Source organism: Eulemur rufifrons, chromosome 15 (assembly GCF_041146395.1).
Source record: "Eulemur rufifrons isolate Redbay chromosome 15, OSU_ERuf_1, whole genome shotgun sequence".
Lineage (NCBI taxonomy): Eukaryota > Metazoa > Chordata > Mammalia > Primates > Lemuridae > Eulemur > Eulemur rufifrons.
In genome coordinates this window covers 98778847-98800021 of record NC_090997.1, presented here as the reverse complement: position 1 = coordinate 98800021, position 21175 = coordinate 98778847, and the positions used below count along the sequence as shown (strand labels likewise).

Below are 21175 nucleotides of genomic sequence, written 5' to 3'. Positions count from 1 at the left end.
CGTCTGGGCATCATTTGTATATTGGAGATTTACAGACAGTTTTTCTCATCTAACTCAGAGGGGATGTTATCAGGTTTGGATGACTTCCATAAAACAGACTGGGACAAAGGCCAAGGTGTCAGTTCTAGCTGGCACCAGGCTGCTTCCTCCTTCCGTGTCCTATGATGCAAAATGAAGCATGCGACTCCACAGGCTACTCAAGACAGGAGTCTAAAGTTTCTCGTTCTCTGAGTAGCATGTTTCCCAAAATAAATCAATGCATTATATTCACAAACACCTAGGAATCGAGCAGCTCTCAGATTACATGACCTCAATGTCTTGTGCTTCACTGCCCATGCACTAAGCATAACCCTAGGAACGTGTACTAAAGCACCTCGTCAAAGGTCAGTTGGTGCATCTGTGGCAAATACAGAAGGATTACAGGACTCTTCATCCAGTGCTCCATTCATAAAGGCCAGTTTCCTTTTCTGCTCCTAAACTTATCAATACAGTCTTGAGGACCCACTTTATTGTGACCTATTTTGACCCTGTCATACACTAGGCCTGCTAGTGGTCACTAGGGGAAAAATACCATTATTCAGGGCACTTTTTTGACTTCTTCACTTGAAAACTTCTAAGCACTCAGAAATAAACCAAGAAGGGTAGAAGTTAAATAAATCTGCAAAAGAATCAAATAGTACAAAGTTAGCCAATTAGCCCAAATCAGCAATCAGGACGAGATGAAACCTAATTAAATTCAACAGTCTACAAAAGGATGTGTTCAAACAATTTCCCTTCATTATGAATTCTCTAATATAGACACTTTCAATTTAACACAGGATACCACAGAGGGGCACTTCTTTTCTGGGATCTTCAAAGTTATTTGAAGCTTCTTAAATGCCTATTTTTAAAGATTCTGAGGGAAATGAGTGACAACCCAAGTTTCAAGAAGGTGAAGTGATCTTAGAGCCTGCTGTACAATGTATATCTGTGTATGACAAGACTGCACACAATCAGTTTAACATTTTTGCATTTTTTCTTTTTTTTTTTTTTTTTAAATAACAAGTCGAATTGTGCGAGGCCAAACGCCAGAGAGTCTCTTGCTGCACAATGTTACTTTCTGCAGAGACCACTATGCCGAATGGCAGACAGCCGCCCAGTGCCCCGTGCCTCAATTTTCTGGCAAGGAACCCTCGGTAAGAATGAACCCAGGAGCTTTTAAAAATAACTGTCCCCACAGTTAAAATAACTAGAGCTTTTATATGCTTGAAAAAAGAACAACCCATTTCACCACTAGACAAAGCCAACTCTTTAATAAGTGTGCTAATGGAGAAATCGAGTTATGGATAATTTTAAAAGAGGTTTACTGCCAAAAGCACTCTGTTCAGCTTTGAAATGCGTTCTTCTACTTACCTTTAAATATGGATGTCTAATATCGTGGGAATTCATAACAGCACGGGGTGTCTCTCCCAGCATCCTCAGGCCCCTGTCCCCCTGCATAACTGCCCTCCTCTGACAATTCATAGCATCACCTCTCCAACTTAACATTAAGTGACAACCAAATAAGACTCATGCCCTCTCTGTAAGCTTGCCTTCTTTCTTTCTACAACTTTTGGATTGAAAAAAATGTGAGTGTCAAATGTATTTACTTCTTGTTCTAATTAAGCTCCCCGTAACTGAAATTATGCCAGCATTAGCCAAGAAGAGACTAAATTAATTTGTGTAGGTGATAATATCCACAGACTTCAAAAGTAAGATTCCACGGCTATGTGGTAACCATTACATCTAGTGGAATAGGTAAATAGAAATAATAATCCTATTTGGTCTCCTCAGGTATCTTAGAACAGTGAAAACCTTTGGGACAACTGGATGATGTAGGAAAGAAAATAAATGAAGCCAGCAGATAAAGACTAGGAGGAGACAAGTGCCCAAAAATATGTATCATAAAACATGGGAGAACAGGATATAATAGTATGTAAGTGGTGGAGATTTAGGAAATTAAGTCATCAACATAGGAATAGAAATAATTGCCTTTTTTAAAAAAATCCTCAAATACATTAAATTAAGCACTGGATTTTAAGGGTGAAACTACTAGGAGGAATGTTTAAAATGGAGAGAACCAGAATAGATGTGCCCATTAGACTGTGGTTCTTTTAATGGCCAGTATAGATTGTCTCTGTCTTAAACTCAACTCTCAGTAGCCACTATCCAGCCTGCATATTAATGAAGAACATGAATGCCTCTCTAAAATTTTCAGCTATAGCATCTCCATAAAAAAATCAATACTCCCCCACACCTCATGAATACAGACCAGGGGCTGCTCCCGGCAGCGTATGCCGACATTAATTATCATTAAGAGGGGGGGATCTTACCCATTGCTCTGCTAACTCTCCCCTGCTGCACCTCCTTGCACACCCAAACTCCTGGTGTCACTCTCTCCCATTATTTTTAATGGATCCTGATTCAAAGCGTGTGTGGGCTGTGCAATTACTGCTTGGCTGAACTGTACAATATTCTCTCTGATGTCTTATAGACACTGAATCCAAAAGGCATCCCAAGGACAAGGAAGACTTCCTGAACTCCACTGCACCACTCCTACCCAGTCTTTGCAAGGTTCCATTTCTACTTCTTTGCTTCTCTTTACTTTGTGCATTTTCATGGTGCTTTTATCAGTGAACATTTATCAGTTCAGCTTCAGTGGTGCACCACTCCCGGTGTTAGAATGGAGAATGCTTTGCACGTCACCTCGTATAAACTGGATTGATCAAGGGAACCGGCTATACCTTGCATCCCCCTCTCCCCCACTTGTCTCACTCCTCCTGTCTACCCCAAACTTACTGACACCTCCGAGACTCCAGATTCCAGGATTGTTCATGCAATCAGTCTCAAAAGATGCCTGGTCTTCCTTTGCCAAATAAGTTCCTTCTTCATTTAACTGCAACATCAACAAATAATAATCGTAAAGCTGACACCCTTTTCATTACCAGGGAATGACGGTAGTGGTAAAGGGGAAAGCTTTAACTGAGGTAAGGTCAATTCAGTGAACTTTTGCCAAGTGGCTGTTACATGCTTGGCATTGCACTAGACGCAGGATTCAGAGGCGTGGGTCCTACCCCAGGAGATCTTATTGTCTAAAAAAAGAGGCTATTCATAAACACACACATAAAATAAAATCAAAACCAGCATGTTCTTATTTTCTGGTAGGAATGAAAAACCAGGAGTGAAAGTGGAGGAAACAAGTTTCATTACTGCTGCTTTTAAATCAACATAGTTTTATTTCTATCATAAAACACTCACAGTCGTCTGACTTTTTGAGTATTTTTGAAGAAGAAAAAAATACAGCTAAGAATCCACAGAGTATTTTAGCATTAAAGAAACTTAGATACGAGATAGTTCTGCCCCTTTATTTAATTGATGTGGAAATTGAGGTCCCAAAGGGTTTCAGTTTCTTTCCTCTGGTCACAAAGGGCAATCCCAGCAAAGCCACATCGAGAAACTGGAGCTCCTAACTCTGCAGCCATGAACTTTCTTCCCTACACCTTACAGCATTCGCTCTGAATCTCTGACCTTTCCCCAACGCCCGTTTTGTTAGCTCTCTGCTGCTTTCCACAACCAGATACCCCTAACATTGTACTCACCTATGTGAATAAAGCCAAAGCACCTGAGAGCTTGGGAGGAACCTAGATAATTTTCTTCAGCTATTTCCAACCTTACAAAACAGAAAATTTGAACATCATAAAGGCAGAGCGAGGGATGGTAGCCCCAGGACTAGAATGCAGGTCTTCAGAGACTGAGTTCAAGATCCACTTTGCCACGTGCCCCTCCTGCTCTGAGGCCAGGCCTCCTTGTCTTGACTCACTCTTGTCTATCCCGGTCATCACTGCTAGGACAGTTTCCTAATGTTCATCTCTGGCCATATCTCTGCCTCACGCCCTGACTTCCAGGGGCTCAGGAGCATCGCAGTATAACTAAACTGGACTGTCTCTTCCTGGAGCAATGTATACACTAGAGCAGAGATAGAGCCAAGGATTAATGGCTCACATTCTCCTTCCTGACTAGTCACAGAAGCAAAACCAATCCACTGCACTTCAGCAACATGGAAAAGCATGAGAGACCTAGGATCCAGTCCTTTGGCCCAATCCCATCCTTCACATGTGCTTCCTCCTGGTTGTCCCTTACCCTGACCATCTTCATCGTCTCACCCATGGCATAGGTGGGCAAAAGCTTCTGTTCTCTTTGCTGTGCTGAACTGGCTGCTGAACGCCACTGAGGCAGAAAAGAACAAGTGGGTCAAATTGCTTTGTGTTGAGGGCATAAATCTATCCTTTGTCAGGCAAACAAGAGGCCCCCCAGGAAAAAAGCAGACAGCGTTGGTGCAGGTGATAAGAGGTACCATGAAAAGAGACCCAGAGATAAACAAACAGAAAAACAAGAAAGATAACTCAAAATAAGTAAAAGTAATGCTAAAGCATTTGTGCGCTATTCACAGAAGAGACAGAGCTGGATGACTGGGAAGGGAGCAATGACTACAGAGTCAGCGGGTGTGGTGAGCATCTGAGTTCCAACTGGACGGCCTTCCTGCTCCCAAGAGGCTATTCGAGGAGCACGGGCATGGTGGATTTAGAATTACAAGGAGGAGAGTTAGGGACAGCACGAACAGGCTTGAGTTCTAGCACTGGCTCTCTGGAATCTACCTGTCTTTCAGGTGACTCAGACTCATTTCCAGAATGTCAGGTTTTTTTCTTATTTAAAGGAAGAATTTAACTCAGTTTCCAAGAACGCCTAACATCCTAAGGTTCAGTGAGTTCATAAGTCTCTAATGTTCTGTAAAACAAGCCTCAGCACCAATTTTGGTGTTGGACAGAAAGAAGTGTGATTCTTGAGTGAATGCTTGAGGGAGGCAGCCCAGAGTTCTAGAAAGAACGCAAGCTGGGAGATCAGGCAGGCCCGAGTTCACGTCTTTACCAGACACCTTATTATAACACCTTTATGATCCTGGACACTTGATCTGGCTGAGTCTTAGTTTCCTCCTCTGTAAAATAAAGATAATATCGTATGCCTCACGGGATTGTTCAGTATCAGACCTAATATAAGTCAGTCTTCAAAAATTTTAAGTTCCGTTCCGTTCCTTCCCTTTTCCTGGAGGAAGATACCTTATGTGGTACACGACACCTGGTAACGAATAGCTTGCTGGAAAATTGATCATCCGTAATGCAGCTTATACTCATAAAAAGTTAAGACAGTATTTGATTTATTAAGAATGGAAATTTTCACTGCCATAATTCTCCAGATAATTGTTGAGTCTTTTGTTCTGATTCCTTAAACTTAGATTTAAGGTGCTAAGGAACTAACTTTATATTTTATTCCAGATAACATTGGTTTTGTGTGTGTGTGTGTGTTTATTTATTCAGGCAGACTCCCTAGCTGTGATGTATTGTTAGCTCAAAAAAATTACTATTTGAAATTTTTAAATTTAATTTCTCATGTCCTATGTTGGCTGAGTAATGTAGCTTTGTAAGCCTTTGACTTTGGCTGAGTTTGGGAGCATTTATGACCCTATCGTATGTAACATAAACATCAATCTGCTTTTTTATTTCTTTGTAAATTCAATTATTTCTAATTACATAAAGGCATCATCGATCAAGTAAGCATAAAAACCAATATAGAAGAGTTTAATCTCTTAAATAAGCTTGTATACTTCAAGAAATAATTGAATGTTATAGTATTTAATACAAGGAGACATCTTTGTTGTTGAGAACTCGCCCAAAGTTAAAGGAAAATGTCTAAACCCTATCGTCTTATATATTGATTTGGTTCAGATTGAAATATTTGGATTCTATTTTCATTTCCTTTTCCTCTCTCTCTGCTACTCTCCACAGGCTTGGAAATGGGTTTTAGGCCCTGTGGTCTTGTATGCATGTGAAAGAATAATTAGGTTCTGGCGATTTCAACAAGAAGTTGTCATTACCAAGGTATGCGTGTAGCTTTATGTCTGAATAAAAGCCTGAGTGTAGATGAAAATTTTTTATTAGCCCAAGTTTTTAATTTGCCATTTTTATTGCAGAACTGTCTGTAATTTAGAGGCTCATCTTCTGTTCTAATAATTGCTTGTATCCCGAGCATCTTTTAGTGTGACTAATTCTGCTGAAGACAGGGATCAGGGCTCCAGACTGGTACGCAGAATTCTGATAAGGGTTTGTGGAACAGCACCGAAATTACTTGTATTTCTCTGTATTCTGGTTTCTCTCTAGGGGGTGAATCAGGGGAGCAAGTATGCTTTACATTGGGCATAACAACTTGAAGGGTAATCACTTCCTTCACCACATAAAGACATGAATTTTGCAACCATACAAATAATATACAACTATTTTCATGTGCACACTCTCTCACCTGGGACTACTGAGCAGAGGACAGGGAAGCCATTCAGAGAGGTGGAAAGGGAAACTCTACCCTCAGGAGCAGAGTGCTCCTGGGAACATTTTCCAAGCTTGCTATCCATCTCCACATCCGAGTTTTACCGTATGATGGAGGAAGGTGGGAATGATGGACCAAGACCAAAAATGCATGTCTAAGAGACTGAAAAGGTGCCAAACACTCTCCCCCAGTTTTTTAAATGTCCAAGAAGACATTCTCTGCTAACCAAACCTATACCACTTTGCTAGTACAATTTTAACAATACTATATCTCCTTAACTGTCTTCATGAAAGCAGAAGTATAGAAATTGCTTCATATTTCTGCTTTAAGCTGTTTCTGTGTTGCTGTTTTTAAGTTAAGCACCAAAGGATGTCAGGTTATATCAAAAGCCAGACTGTAAAACTCCTGGAAACCTACTAGAGCTGTTACTAGGGAGACCATTTAACAGCAGTGTCAGAACAAATATCAGTAGGGAAAGGGGAAACTTAGAACTAATGATTAAAATGCTGTGAAATTCTGTTTTGAATGGAAAAATGCTGTCACTGTATCTAGATAATAGATTTTGTTCCCCTATACCTCTTGTCAAAAAAGAAGGCACAAGGGCCTAAAGAGATTTTTAAGAAAACAAGATGGAAATCTAAGAAGGGAAATTAGTTCTTTCCCTCTGATAAACAGCAATTTATAAAGCTCTTATAAAAGCAACCAGAGCTCTTGCATAATGCTTCCCTACATCTAAAACTCACAGCCCAGGCAGGACGCCTGATAAGATTCAACTAGAACCAAAAAAACACAAAAAAACCGAAAAACTTCACAGTGAGTTTGGAGGTTGTTTTTCACTTTGCAGGAAGAAATATCAGGGTTAATTCACAAGAGATTGAAAGAAGATGCAGATAATTGAAAAAGGTAACAAATTGTTCCAAGATTTTAAAAATAGGGAGATAGTGGTGACTGTTCTAATAACTGAGTGATATGCACGATATGCTAGCCTTTATTCTTTTGGATCAGGTTAACTGTGTAGTGAGAAGCTTGGCCACTTAAGACAGACTCACGCGTCAAGTACCACATTGCACCTGGGTGCAGCCACCCACATTTCAAACATAGAGCTCTGTAGGAGATAAACGCCCTTCTTGCTGGAGTTGCAAACCCAGATGTGAAAATGGTGGCAAATCTCACTGGACGCTAACAGCAGATGGGTTATGTAAATTATACCTCAAAAAACCTGATTGACAATTTTGAACACCTTTGATAAAATGAAAGGTGTTTCTTATTATGTAACCTGAACAAAAAGACAAACTCTCTTGCTCTAATGTAGGTGGTGAGCCACCCTTCCGGAGTCCTGGAACTTCACATGAAAAAGCGAGGCTTTAAAATGGCACCAGGGCAGTACATCTTGGTGCAATGCCCGGCAATCTCCTCGCTGGAATGGCACCCCTTCACCCTCACCTCCGCCCCCCAGGAGGACTTCTTCAGTGTGCACATCCGGGCAGCAGGAGATTGGACAAGAGCTCTACTCAAGGCCTTTGGGGCAGAGGGACAGGCCCCCAAGGAGCCCTGGAGCCTGCCAAGGTTTGAGCCCATTTCTTCTGTATGTATAAGTCCCAGTATTATAAAGAGTAAGGTATGTTAATGCATCAACATGCTACCAAATTCAGCAATGTCTTTATTAGATTGGGAGTTTGAGTCCATTTTTTAAATTTGAGAGTCGATAGAAAAAGCATAATTTAGTAAACTTCTGGAGAAGCAAGTGCATTTCCATAGAAAGCAAATTTTCAACAAAGGTAGGCAGTGATCCAGGAAGAAGGAGTCGTTTCCTTCCCAGCTCCAAAAGCATCACGTGGCTAATGATATGCAGCCTGCAATGAGGAAGACAACTCTGTGAATTTTTTTCTGTCACAGTTTGAGGTTTTTAGATTATACTTGTAAAGTTGGTAAAGTCCAGCCTTCATAAGAAGGATGCTGTGTTTCTGTGTCCCCTGCTTATAAAGATGCTAGTCACATTGGCTGTAAGAGCCCACACTACTCCTGTACGACCTCATCTTAACATCTGCAACCCTATTTCCAAATAAGGGTCTGGGGCTTAGGACTTCAACATATCGACAGGGGGACACAATGAAACCCACACCACCACCCCATTCAGAAAAGCCTGGGCACGGGACAGAAGTCCCCGTGGAAATTACCACTCCTTGGCTCTTTTCAGTAGACAATGGCCTAAGGTCGATTCCCATTCTTCCTGCAGTGATACCCAAAAGGCCACAAAGCTCATGTTTAGGGCTCCAGGAAAACAGGGACACAAAAAATAATGAGAAAATCACTTTGAAAGAATTTGATATTTTAAAAGAAGAATCAAGAGATTCCTACTTCTGCTATCCTTGGAGGGTATCAGGAACTGCCAAGTGCTGCCGTAAGAACTTCGGTAGGGAACACAATAAGGACACCTTTAGAAGGGAAGTTCCCGAGGGCAAGATATTGTCTTTCCTCCTCTGCATCTCTGGTGCCTACAACAGTGTCTCACATGCAGTAGGTACAGAGGAATGATTTGGTGAAGGAGTGAATGAATACCTGGACCCAAGATGGGTTCTTTGTTTTATTTAATGTGACAAATATTTATTGGTGACAAACTAGGTACCATAACAAATTGGCAGCATGGAATGTAATCAGCTTATTGTCTCTCTGTCCCCCTTCCCACGGGTTACAGGGCTGTAACTATGTACCACTGGGCTGGGTGGTGTTCCATATGTAGGAAGAGCCACATGCCTTCATTTCAAACACTGGTCCTAAAGAATGGTATGATATCAAGCCAGGTATAAACATCTTCTGCTCAAACCAGGTCCCAAATCAGATGACAACACCTGCTATCCAACTGAGACCTTCTCTTTTTTATGATGGAAAGGAAGCAATGCAACAGAATCCTAAGGTTCAGAATATAGTGCAAATGCTTAAAATCTAGTATAAAAGTAGATACATCGCGCACACACACACACAGTGCCCAACTGCTTTCGTGGTCTTGCCTTCCCCTTGGTGTTGCCAAGATGGACAACTTCATCCTATTTGCTACACGGTTTCTGCTGTGTGTATACAGTGATCTGGTCTCTCAACCACCCTTTCCCTTCACAAACTAGCTACCATTGCAGCCAGTTCCCCCACAAGAACTCAATACCCATTTCTCAGTAGCCGATATGCTTTCTGCCAGTGGAGTGTGTCGTCAGCCGCAGGGTGGGACGGGATCTGGTCCCCAGGGCCTCCCAGGCTCATCTGCTCCCGTGTGGTCTCAGCTATTCTAGCCTTCTTGTTTTTCACATACTCCAAGCATGCAATCCTCAGTGCCTTTGCCATTGCTATTCCTCCACCTGGAATGCTCTTCCCCACATCTCTGCTTAGTGACTCCCTCCCTTCTGTCAGGTCTCTGTCTGAATGTCTCTTTCTAATAAGGCCTTTCCCTTCCTGCCCCACATGAATCAACAACCCCCAGCCATCACTCAATAACCACGATGCCCTGTGCCTGACTTTCTTTTCTTCCATAGTGCTTTCCACCGCCTGCCATGCTAAGTGCTGGCTTGTTCAACTACTGCTTGTCTCCACACACTAGAATGTAAGCTCTATGAGAAAAAGGACTTGATCTGTTTGGTTCACTTTAGCATCTCCAGAGCCTAAAACAAGTCCTGGTCTTAGTAGGCACTCAGTAAATACTTAGTGACTGAATAAAAATGAGTTGTCATAAATAGTGCAGTTTCCCTTTGTCTGTTAAGTTGGTTTGCCCTCTGCCTCCATATGTGTGAAGGCATTTGTATTAGTGACAAAGCCTCCAAAAAAATTAGAATTTATTTAAATCTTCAACATACAAAGGATCAGAAGTTTATTGGACTGTCTTAGATGATTTTACAGTTCAGCATTGTTTTAATTTTGAATTAAATTAATCATATTGGAGAGAGCACCATATCTTTTTACTGCTTTGGACCCAGAATGAATTTAACCAAGCCCCAGGAATCCATGAGGCCAGGGGGAACTGAGAAGCTCAGGAGGAGAAGTAAGCCCATGTGAAGAGCTCTCAGCTCAGGAAAAAGGGAGAAAATGTGAGCTCTTTTCAAAAACAGAAGCTTCTGAAGTGTTAATAAAATGGAGAAATTTCTCAGAGCTGATAGTGCTTTCAACAGGTTATCCTGCTCCAGCAGATGACCAGAGTTCAAAGCCCAGCTTGGTGTACGATCTTGGAGAACGTATGTAACACCTTGCCTGAGTGTCCTCACCTGCACAATGAAGATGATGATAATAGTATTTAAGGCTTTGTTTAGGATTAAACACAACAGTCCATATAAAGCCCTTAGCATAATGCTCAGCACGTGGTAAGTGCTCAAAAAACACGTTAGTTACTATTAGTGAAGTAAGAAAGGTCGCCTGCCACAGAGATGACCGTGGAAGTGATGGTGAGAGGAACAAATGGTTATCAGTGCAGAGCGAGACCAGAGGGCAGTGCAATGGGGGAGCACTGACCACACCCGACCGGGAGCCAGTCCATCCAGGAGTCCTGGATGCTGGGAGGATGACACATTTTCTAAGCTGCATTATTAGAAACTCCATATCTATAATAAATCAAGACAGGGTGGCTAAGTAAACTTATAAACAAGAATTTGTGCAAAGGAAACTGATTCAGATTGTGAGAGGTCTTGAGAAATGTAGAGATTTGAGTCCAAAAAAGGAGCAATTGGAGTGTCATGATAGCTACAATCAACTATTCAAAGGCCTGAGACGCAGAAAAGGAAAAAGACCTGAAATTTCCTTCTCAGGAAGGCAAAAGGTGAGAGTTGTCAGAAGACAGATTTCAGTAAGACATGAGAAAAAAATTGTCTAATACTCAGAACTGTCCCTAAATGGGACAAGGTGCCCTGCAGTGTAACATCCGAATATGATGGGCTCTTGGGCATGTGGAAGGAAAGATTACTGTATTAATAGGAAAATTGGACTAAATGTTTTCTTCTATAGCTTTCAGTTTAGATTCTCAATTCTAAATACATAGAAATGTGTTTATTGCATATATTTCTGTGGATTATATGACACAATTCTTTGGATTTAATTTATATATTATTTTAAATTATTGTCAAATAAATCTCAAATATGACTAATTATGAAAACAATGAACAATAAGACATTTTAATTCATGGACGGATTTTTTTCTCTCTCTCAGTGCCCTTTAATTATTTATAAAAATAACCTATGATGGGCTAAGATACTGACCCTTTCTGGTTAATGACCTTTTATTTTTATTCTTCCATTTCCACATATCAGTATGTAATAAAGCCTTATTAATTAAGATTAACTCAAAGAGGGTTAATTTGAATTATTAAGAAGTCTGGCATATTGAATATTTTAAAATAAACCCAATTGAACTTTCATGAACACTTAGTAAAGCCCAAATGGGCCAACCTTGAATGCCTTCAACAAACACCCCTTAGGGAATGGTTATGAATAACTTAGACACTTTTTAATTAGCATATCTTCATTCATATGTAAATGGGTGCTTTTGGACTAGTTGAGGTTATTTAATACATTCTGCTGACTGAAATATTTTAAACATGCCCTTTACAATTTGTTCAACCCATTGTTACTGAACAACTCCATGTTGGAAGGCAGTGGAATAAAGCAGTGAGCAAAGACAGACCTGCCTCCTACTTCTGTAGACCTTAGAGCTCAAGACAGACACAAATCAAATCATGCACACACACAAAATTGTAAAATTATACCTTTGCTGAGGACTATAGAGGAGGAGAATATGGCGCCATAGGTTACATAAAAGGGGAATTAACCTAGCCTAAGGGGTTCAGGAAGGCTTCCCTGGGAAAGGATGATTGGGATAAGATCAAGGAGAGGGGTAACTATTAACCAAGTAAGGAGAAAGGGGAGAAATTAAGGCAGAGTTTTCCAACTGAGAAGATCATCACGTGCAAAGGCCCCATGGTGGAAGCCAGCACTGTGTATTTTAGGAAATGGAAGAAAAGCTAGTGTGGGGAACTGGTGAGGAGAAATGGAGAAGAATCCAGAGGCCAGTTCATGGAGGATCATTGTATTTATTCAATGAATATGCTTTATCCTTATGAAGAAAAATTTGCTAAGTAAAGACAAAACATCAGTGCTGCCCTAGGCCTAATTACCACAGATTTTGAGTTAGCATAATCTAAAATAATGGGTTTTAGAAGTTCCACATAACTGACAAATTATTTCAAAATTATATTTATTCCAAATGAATGGCTTCCATTAGACTAAATTTATACTAAGATGTGTGACCAGACAAATGAAAACAGGGGAGAATTGCATTATGACAAACCTCCTAAACCACCTTGATGCTTCTGCTTTCTTCCCTCTGCTGGCAGCTGGGGGCCGGGGGTGGCAAGACCTCTTCCACTATGCTTTTATGATGCCTAGAGCCAAAACAAACTTCTAAGAACTGCAAGAAGAGCGGGCCACGTGGAAGAGGCCTGAGCCACATCTAGGTATGTCAGGCTTTGTCCTTCCATGAATGGCCTCTGGGCCAGGACTACCTGGCTGTCTCCCCATGAACCAGGCCCCCAAATCTTCATGCTAAACCGGAGCTTTCCAATTAGGGCATTCGCAAGCACAGAGTCCACCTCTCTGCACACATTTGCAAACATGTCCTATAAAAAGCACCAGCTCAGGATGTTTCATGTTCAAGAGCAAGGTGTTCTGAAGGTCAAACAGGCTGTATTCTGTGATTCCAGGCTGGCAGTGGACGGGCCCTTTGGAGCCGCTCTGACAGACGTGTTTCACTATCCAGTGAGCGTGTGCATTGCTGCAGGAATTGGAGTCACTCCCTTTGCCGCTCTTCTGAAATCTATATGGTACCAATGTTGTGATTCACAGACCCAGCTGAAGCTGAGCAAGGTATGGAAAAATCATTAGTTCACCCTTCCGTGGACTAAAGGGTTCAATGTCCTTATATCTATCATCTGCCGATTCTTGGGGAGGATTTTAATTAACTATGAGGGATAAACTCAAGGATCCTTAACTATACTTATGTTCTTAAAAATCTCCACTCGGTATTACATTTATGAGTAGGGTTATGTCTAATCTTGTTAAAGATGACAAGACATAAATTTTATTGCTTCATTGCCATTACAGGACATGTAATTGCTCATCTCTATAAAATATGGACAGGCTGCAAATGACTATGTGACTGGGCTGCAGTTAGTGATATTAACAGGCAGCCTTCTCCTTAGTCTCTTTAGCTTAATATCATGGTTGCAAGTGTATAATTCAATGTCTTCCTTTCCTCTGGACTCAGGGTCTTAACAAGAAGCCACAATTGGGATGTTGGCCTGCTTATTTGGTGTTGCCATCCAATGGCCAATTTCCCTTTTGTCATTTCTTGAATGCTCTCCAGCTAGATGCCTCCAGGGTTTATTCCTCCCTTTTTCCTACGTCTAGACGCTATCCTCTCCTTTGGCCCTCTGAGGACCAGCAGCAGGCACCAGAGCAAGTAGACCAGGAGCCCTGCTAACCCCAAGCAGTGTGAACCCAGGAGGAGCCTGGATGCCAGGCAAGGGTGGTGCCAGTCCTGGTCCTGCCACTTCCCTGGTTGACCCTTTGGCTACAGTATCTTCATCTATCAAAGGGAGATGCTCAACTCATCAGCATGTCCCAATGCATGTTCTATGGGACACTTGTCACCTGACATGATCCAGTAAAGAGAATTCTGTGGTCCAAGGAACTTTAGGAATGATCCTACAACACCCCACTCTAGAAGACTCACGTCGTCCGCTAGCCTCTTAAATAAGTCCTGCAGAAAAGAGCCTCATCCAGTTTTGTTCCTTCCCAAGCTTATTCAGCCACAGAACCTTTCCTCACCTAACACCGATTAAGGAACAGTATTCTGTGAGACACCACAGACAATGCCAGACTAGCAGATCTCTAAAGTTGGGGCTTCCCCAATGAAGAAAACAAGAGTAAAATTGCCTATTTCATGGGTTTCCAAGTGACAAGTGCTTGACATACGTTTTCTCATTTGATTTTTATAGTCTCCCCCAACAAACTTATAGAGTAAATAATACAAGGCCTGTTTTCCAGATAAGGAACCTGAAGCTTAGAGAGATTCAAGTGACTTTCCTGAAAATACATGAAATAATCCAAGGCAGAGTCAGAGTCCTAACTCAGGTCCATATGGCTGTTTCCGTGCCATAAGCAGCACACGGGAGACGTGACTCCCACCCGCCCCTACAGCCCCGGTGCGATACTATGGGAAGGCCATTGGGTTCTTGGTCAGAGAACCTGCCTGATTCCGCCCTCACTAACGGGTCGTGTTCAGTGCCTAGGTCACCTCTCCGAGCTGGGTTTCCTGACCCACCCAGTGAAGAAATATGAATCCATATCCAACAGGGAGTTTTAATACCAAATAAGACAAATAAATGATGTGGAAATATTTCTGTGTAAGTGTATAAAAGGACATAAATGTTAATTATATCTGCCAAAGATATAAATAGATTACTAGTATTACTACTACTAATAGCCTAAATTTATCAAGCATTGACTACCTAACAGGTGAGGAGCTGGGCATTTTATATGCACTATCTCTTGCCATCCTTTTAGGGTACTTGCTATTTTTATTCCCATTTGACGGATCAGAAAACTGAAACTGGATCACAAAACTAATAGGAATGATAGCACCATCTTATTGAACTGTCATAATAACTTATTCAGATAAGTAGTATCCTCAACTTGTCAACGAGGACCCTGAAGCACAGAGAGCTAAAAAAATATTAGAACTAGAATTCGAATCTAGGTCTTTCTGGTGCCAAAGCCCATCTTCTTTCCTCTGCACCATAATATATTCAACCAAGCAAGCAAAAGAGCCACTGTTTTGGCTATTTGGACCTCACAGCAATGCTTTGTTATGGTTTGTGATGACTTCTCAGCCATCCTAAGCTCTTCCTTCCCTCTTGCCATCTGCCAAATAAAAAGCCCCGTAGGGAGGTAGCTTCATGGTTTTCATTGCACTAAAGGTCACATCGTGCTTCACGTGGAGCTGATGGTGGATCCGTGTCTCACTTTCAGTTGCTTACTCCCTCAGCCAATGTTTGTTCAGTCCCCTCTCAGAACACGCAAAGCCTACCACTGTCCTCACACTCTGCTTAGAGTAAGCTCTCCCTTCTCTCAAGCTCCATTACTCCTTTGCTGTCCTGTTATGTCATCTGTCTTTCTTTCCTGTATCGGATTCACAACATACTTTATTTCCCTAGCAGACTGTGAGCTCCTTGAACGTGGTTTCTCTGGATATTTTCACAATAATGTATATATATTCTATAAATATTGAATAAATCAATGAGTGAATAGATGTCTACATGCCCAAAAGAATCAACATTTGCTTCTGTACACTTTTCTGTAAAATTTAAGGCTACTAAGATAATTCATTTTTTTATTTAACCAAAAAACCATTCAGTAATTTTATAACTAAAATAATAGATTCCAATTATTTTACTACAAATATAGAGGAGACATTCATAAGAATTCACAAAATCTTAAGACTGCCTCCTTTCTCACCATACCACTGTTATTCCTGTGCCCTACTTGTGGGTTTTGCAAGGCTGTTTCAGCGGGATGCCTAAGCAAGCCACCACAAAATCATAAAACAGGGACATTGGTCTGTATTCCAAAAAACAGAAACCATAGAGTAGGAAATAAAAAGACAATGCTTTCATAACTTTTACAAATTTGAGGGAATATTTGGACAAGACACAGCTGAAAATAAAAGCTGGAATCATGGCATATGGGAAAGGCAGCTAAAGCAGAGATCGTTGAAAGGCCCTACTCGCCTTTGCCTGTTACCATGAAAGGCAACATATGTCCTTTGAGTGGAAGTGATTTGTCCAAAGTCACCCAGCTGGTTAGCCACTGAGTCAGGACTGGAGCAGACGTTTCTGATTTCCACTTCAAAGCTCTTTCAGGAAAGAAGTGAGGTTTTCATGCTACTGAAAGTTTGGGCTGAAAATTACTCTTAAGATCCAATTCCCGGGAGTCTGCAAGCATGAGAACAAGTTTAGGAAGCTTCTGTCTGTTAAAGCAACTTTGTGTTTGTTTGAGTACACCTTTCATTAGGTTTATGTAACTAGTATTTGTCAATGCTACCCACATGCTTTTGAGATATAAATACCACTTCCACTAAACTGTCAGCATCTATGTAATTTTTAAGGTGCCGCCGTGCAAGCAGCACATATTTATCTAAAGCATCTTCACAATTTTAGGCCTGGGCTATAGTTTTCAGATTGTTCTCTTTTGTAACAAGGGAGGGAGGTGGGAAACAGCATGGGCGTTGAAAGGTGGGATTTTAAGTTTAAATGGATAATTGCAATTAGGTGGGATTTTCTCCTCCATGTGTAAAATACCAGTTGGCATAAGGCATACATTTTTACATACAAGCCTCAAGTTGCAGTAAAAAATTTGCACCAAAGTTTTCTCAGTTGTTAGCATGGCAGACTGTATCTTCTTTACCCTTCTCCTGTGCCACATTATTCTAGAAAATTTCTAAATAAAATGAAGAAGCAAAACCAGTAAGACACTTTCCTTAGGATCATAAGTAGCACTTTCTATTTTAAAATGTCTTTATTTTCAAGACCTTTTGATTTTAAAGACATGGAAGGTGGTGGGGAGAAGAAGGGAGAGAAATGGTCAGAAGGAGACGTCCCGAGAAGGCGAAATAACAATGAATAGAATGTTGACTTGCCGTGATGAAAACAGGCAAAAGTTGTAATACATTAAAGAACTATTTTCAACACAGAAATAAGAGCCAAACTTCACTGCGTTGGAGGCAGATGAGAACATTGTGCCCCCGTGGGATGAGGGAGGGATGAGGGTGGCTAAGAATTCTTAGCGCTGCAATACGGAGGAAGCCGATTGCTGAGGGGTATAAACGCCCTATAGCAATAAACGTCCTCCACCTCCTGACTAACGGCTATGATTAATTCTACATCACACTCAATTTGTGAAAAGAGCTCTTGAAAAAAAATTAGGACGGTTTGCTTGTGCAAACTGTCAAAATGATGAATGAAATAGGTGCGTGTGAATGGGGAGGGAGGGGGAGATTGCTGACATAAATAGATTGGCTCACACATTTTAGTTCTCCCTAATATCACAGCCATGTAGACGGAACAGAGAGAACTGCCAACTGGAAGATTTGGTTCATTTTCTTAACTGCATATGTAATCTTCAGACTACAGTAAAATAGATTATAGAAAAACTGAGATAATCTAATTTCTTCATAAATTGTCGTCCTTCATCAGCTCAATAATACATAACCATGATAATAGGTATTTATAGTGTGTCCCATGCAAAATGGCCTTTAGGTTCTTAACCTAATATAATAAACAGATAATTCAAATAAAAAGACAGCACGGGCCAGTGGGAACAAGGAAAAGAGGCCAAGAAAGACAAAAATCCATAGGCTGCTTAAATATATGAATAAAACAAAGGCGGGCCTGCCCTCTTTGCTAATGAATGAAAAATGCATTTAATTTAATCTGTTTTGTTGGAGAAATTATTTACTTTCACTTTGCCTCACACCGGAGCTCTGGCTACTTCTGGCATTGATCCTGTCTGCTCACCACCGAGCGTGCTGTAATCAATTGGCCTCCTCCGGCGGGGCCGTGCTCGCGTCTCCTAAAGCAGCCAGTGCTTCTCCTCTTTCCCGGGGCGACCTCCAAAGGCTTCGGGACCCCACCGGGCCTCGCCATTGCTCTGTGGGGAGGTGCCCAGTATTAATATTTCTAATGTCTTGGTTCATTATAACCAAGCAAGTTCATTATAACCAACCATTCTAATGTCTTGGTTATTATTACATGAGTACAGTCTTCTTGTAAAAGAGTCAAATAAAATATACATACATTCAAAAATCTGCCTTCATTCACCTCTCTCCCCAAACTAACCACCTCCCTGACTTTTCTCCCCAAGGAGATCACCATTAAACAGTCAGGTGCATTTCATTCCATTCCTTTCCATGCATTTACATACACATACCTAAACACATAGGCACGGGGTGTTAATTCTACATACGTAGAGGTGTGTGTGTGCAGAGAGAGAGAGAGGGAGAGGGATGTACGATTTGTTGTGTATTTGTTTTCCTTCATAACAGGACTCAGAGCACCTTCAATGACAATACCTAATGATCTATTTCATTTGGTTTCATGCCTTCAGAGTATTCCATAGTATGGATAGCCCACAATTTACTGAATCATTCTACTACTAATGAATGTTTCGATTGTCCAACAAGGATTATTAACTGTAATTAGAACACATTGAGGCACAAAAAAAAAGTCAGTCCTCAGCCACAGAGCAAAGCAGCACTACGGTCAGGAAATAGTTAAGATTAAGGATACAGGCTTTGAGAAAAAGTCTTAAGGACAACAAATGATTGAGAAAGGCTGGTCTCAGTCTCATAATGGTTAACCAGAAAAACAATTTTATAATTTTGTCACTTTAAAACTAGAAGTTTTACACATTAGGGGGGCTTATCAGTACAAAGAAATATTTCTTCTTGTATTTCCTTGTGTGTACCATTGTATTCACGCAGGTACCTTGACAACAACAACAACAACATGAGAGCTGGGACAATAATAGCGACCATTTATTGAGGATGTAGCATATTTTCTCAGTATCAGTCACAGTCTTCATCTCTGCAGGGCAAAAAGTCTGCTTTTTGGAAAATAGTCATGATTCCCTCTTTGAAGAACCTTTGCCACCCTTCTGGTTTGGAGCTTCTGTCTGTTCTGTTATTTCTTTCATACAGCATTGGGGACAGAGGTTTGCTGCCCAGAAGGAGGCAGGTGGCACTGCAACCCACTGGCCTTCCTTTTGGAGGAAGCATTGATCAAGAGACCCCCCTGGCTCCCTGTAAAATGCCTCCACGTGGGTTTAGCACACACGGAGCCTGGGGTGCGCGTTCCCTAGTGAAGAGGTTCCTTTTTATGGACTGTGTCTTTATGATGGATGCTGAGGTTCTTATTCTGAGACTGGCGCTAGAGCTAAAGTTTGCCTTTACCTTCTCTCGATGACTGCCATCTCTATCACTCAGTAGGGACCAGTGGAAACACACACCACGCCAGGCAGATGTCCCCCTTTGCTCCATAATATAACATACTGTATTCATTCCGTAAGCTCCTCCAAATGACAATGAGGATAGTGACAATAGCAGCTAACGTCTTCTGAGCACTTAATGTGTCTGTCAGACGTTGTGCTAAATGCTTCAATAAACTGTATCCTTCTATCCCTACAATAAGCTCATGAGTTGCCGTTCTGTGTTTATTGCCACTTTACATACGTGGTAATATGGGCTTGAGTTAAACAGCCTGTGCCCAGTTACACAGCTCCTGGGTGACAGAGCCAGCAGGGCATGGGACTCACAGGCTCACAGTGTTTGATTACTGCGCTACTCTATGCTCCACCCTGAACCTGCATCTCGTGTACACCTGCCTTCTTTGGAGAGGTTCTGGGCCTTAAATAAATGCATAGATAAATATCTTTTCTCCCATTTCATCTTCTGCTGATTGATTTTGGATCTAAAGAAATACAGGTTGTGTTCATGGAAGTGTCCTCTGCCTGTGTTGTATATGTCTATCCAAGATATGGCTTCAGTTTCTGAGATAAAATATCCCGAAAGCATCAAACTCTTATTGGAGAGTCCATGGGCTCTGGTAGTAGAATAGATTGGTAGCTCTTCTCGGTCCATTATCTGGAATTATTTACCAAAAACTGGCCGGGCTAAGTGGCTCACACCTGTAATCCTAGCACTTTGGGAGGCTGAGATGGGAGGATTGCTTGAGGCCAGGAGTTTGAGATCAACCTGAGCAAATGTGAGACCCCGTCTCTACAAAAAAATAGGAAAATTAGCCAAGCATAGTGGTGCATGTCTATAGTCCCAGCTACTTGGGAGGTTGAGCCAGGAGGATCACTTGAGCCCAGGAGTTTGAGGTTGCAGTATGCTATAATGATGCTACTGCACTCTAGCCCAGGTGACAGTGCAAGACCCTGTCTCAAAAAGAAGCACAGGTCCATTTCCTAGCAACCCCAGACCACTTTTACCTGGTCTACATGTGCAACTGAAGAATTCTTAAAGAGAAACCCAGGCTTCGGGGAACATGGAAATGAGGTGGGGAGCACAGTGAGACCGGCATTAAGTGTCGCTCAGACCCAGGCCCCCAGCGAATGGGCATGTCTGAGTGGAGTCTGATCTGATCACTGGTGCCTGTCACAATGTGACAACGAAGGCTTCTGCCAGGCCACAGCACAAAGAAACCCCAAACCCTGTGACACAGTCCCGAGTAATGGTCTCCTAAGTAATCTGGCCATCCACTATGGCTACAGGAATATGTGGGATGAGTCCTGCACACACACACACAAAAAAAAAACAATAACTTTATTACTATGAAGGTTCAGAACTTTTGTTATTTTACTGAGGATGACTTTCTGTAGAATAAAATCTTTTAAAGTGACCTTAAGTATTTTTGGCCTGTGATATCAGCTATAGAATTCTGAAAGCCATGCTTTATACAGGTAACTGGTTTTAGGGTTGCTTTATTTTTGGAGACTAAGGTGAAGTAGGTGTTAAAAACCACAGATCACAGAGTTATAACCTATTGTTTGGGACACTTGTTCTACCCTTGACCAGGTCCTTTCTGCTGGACGAAATGCAGAGGTGGAACTCTTATGTCCTTTCACAGTGAGTGTCCCCCACCATTAGAAAGATGAAAGAGAGTCAAAGTAAATACCCTTTTCTTCTGTTCAAAGTCTC

At 41.5% G+C, this 21175-nt stretch overlaps 1 protein-coding gene across 1 annotated transcript in view; it reads left to right on the top strand.

Annotated features, from left to right (window-relative positions):
* The window catches only part of NOX3 (NADPH oxidase 3), a 52999-nt gene that overhangs the window by 16096 nt on the left and 15728 nt on the right, over window positions 1-21175 (top strand). Inside the window, exons 7-10 of the mRNA XM_069488627.1 lie at window positions 1046-1175; window positions 5859-5951; window positions 7706-7959; window positions 13122-13284. Coding sequence (XP_069344728.1) covers window positions 1046-1175; window positions 5859-5951; window positions 7706-7959; window positions 13122-13284 — 640 coding nt within the window. The remainder of the gene's footprint in view (window positions 1-1045; window positions 1176-5858; window positions 5952-7705; window positions 7960-13121; window positions 13285-21175) is intronic.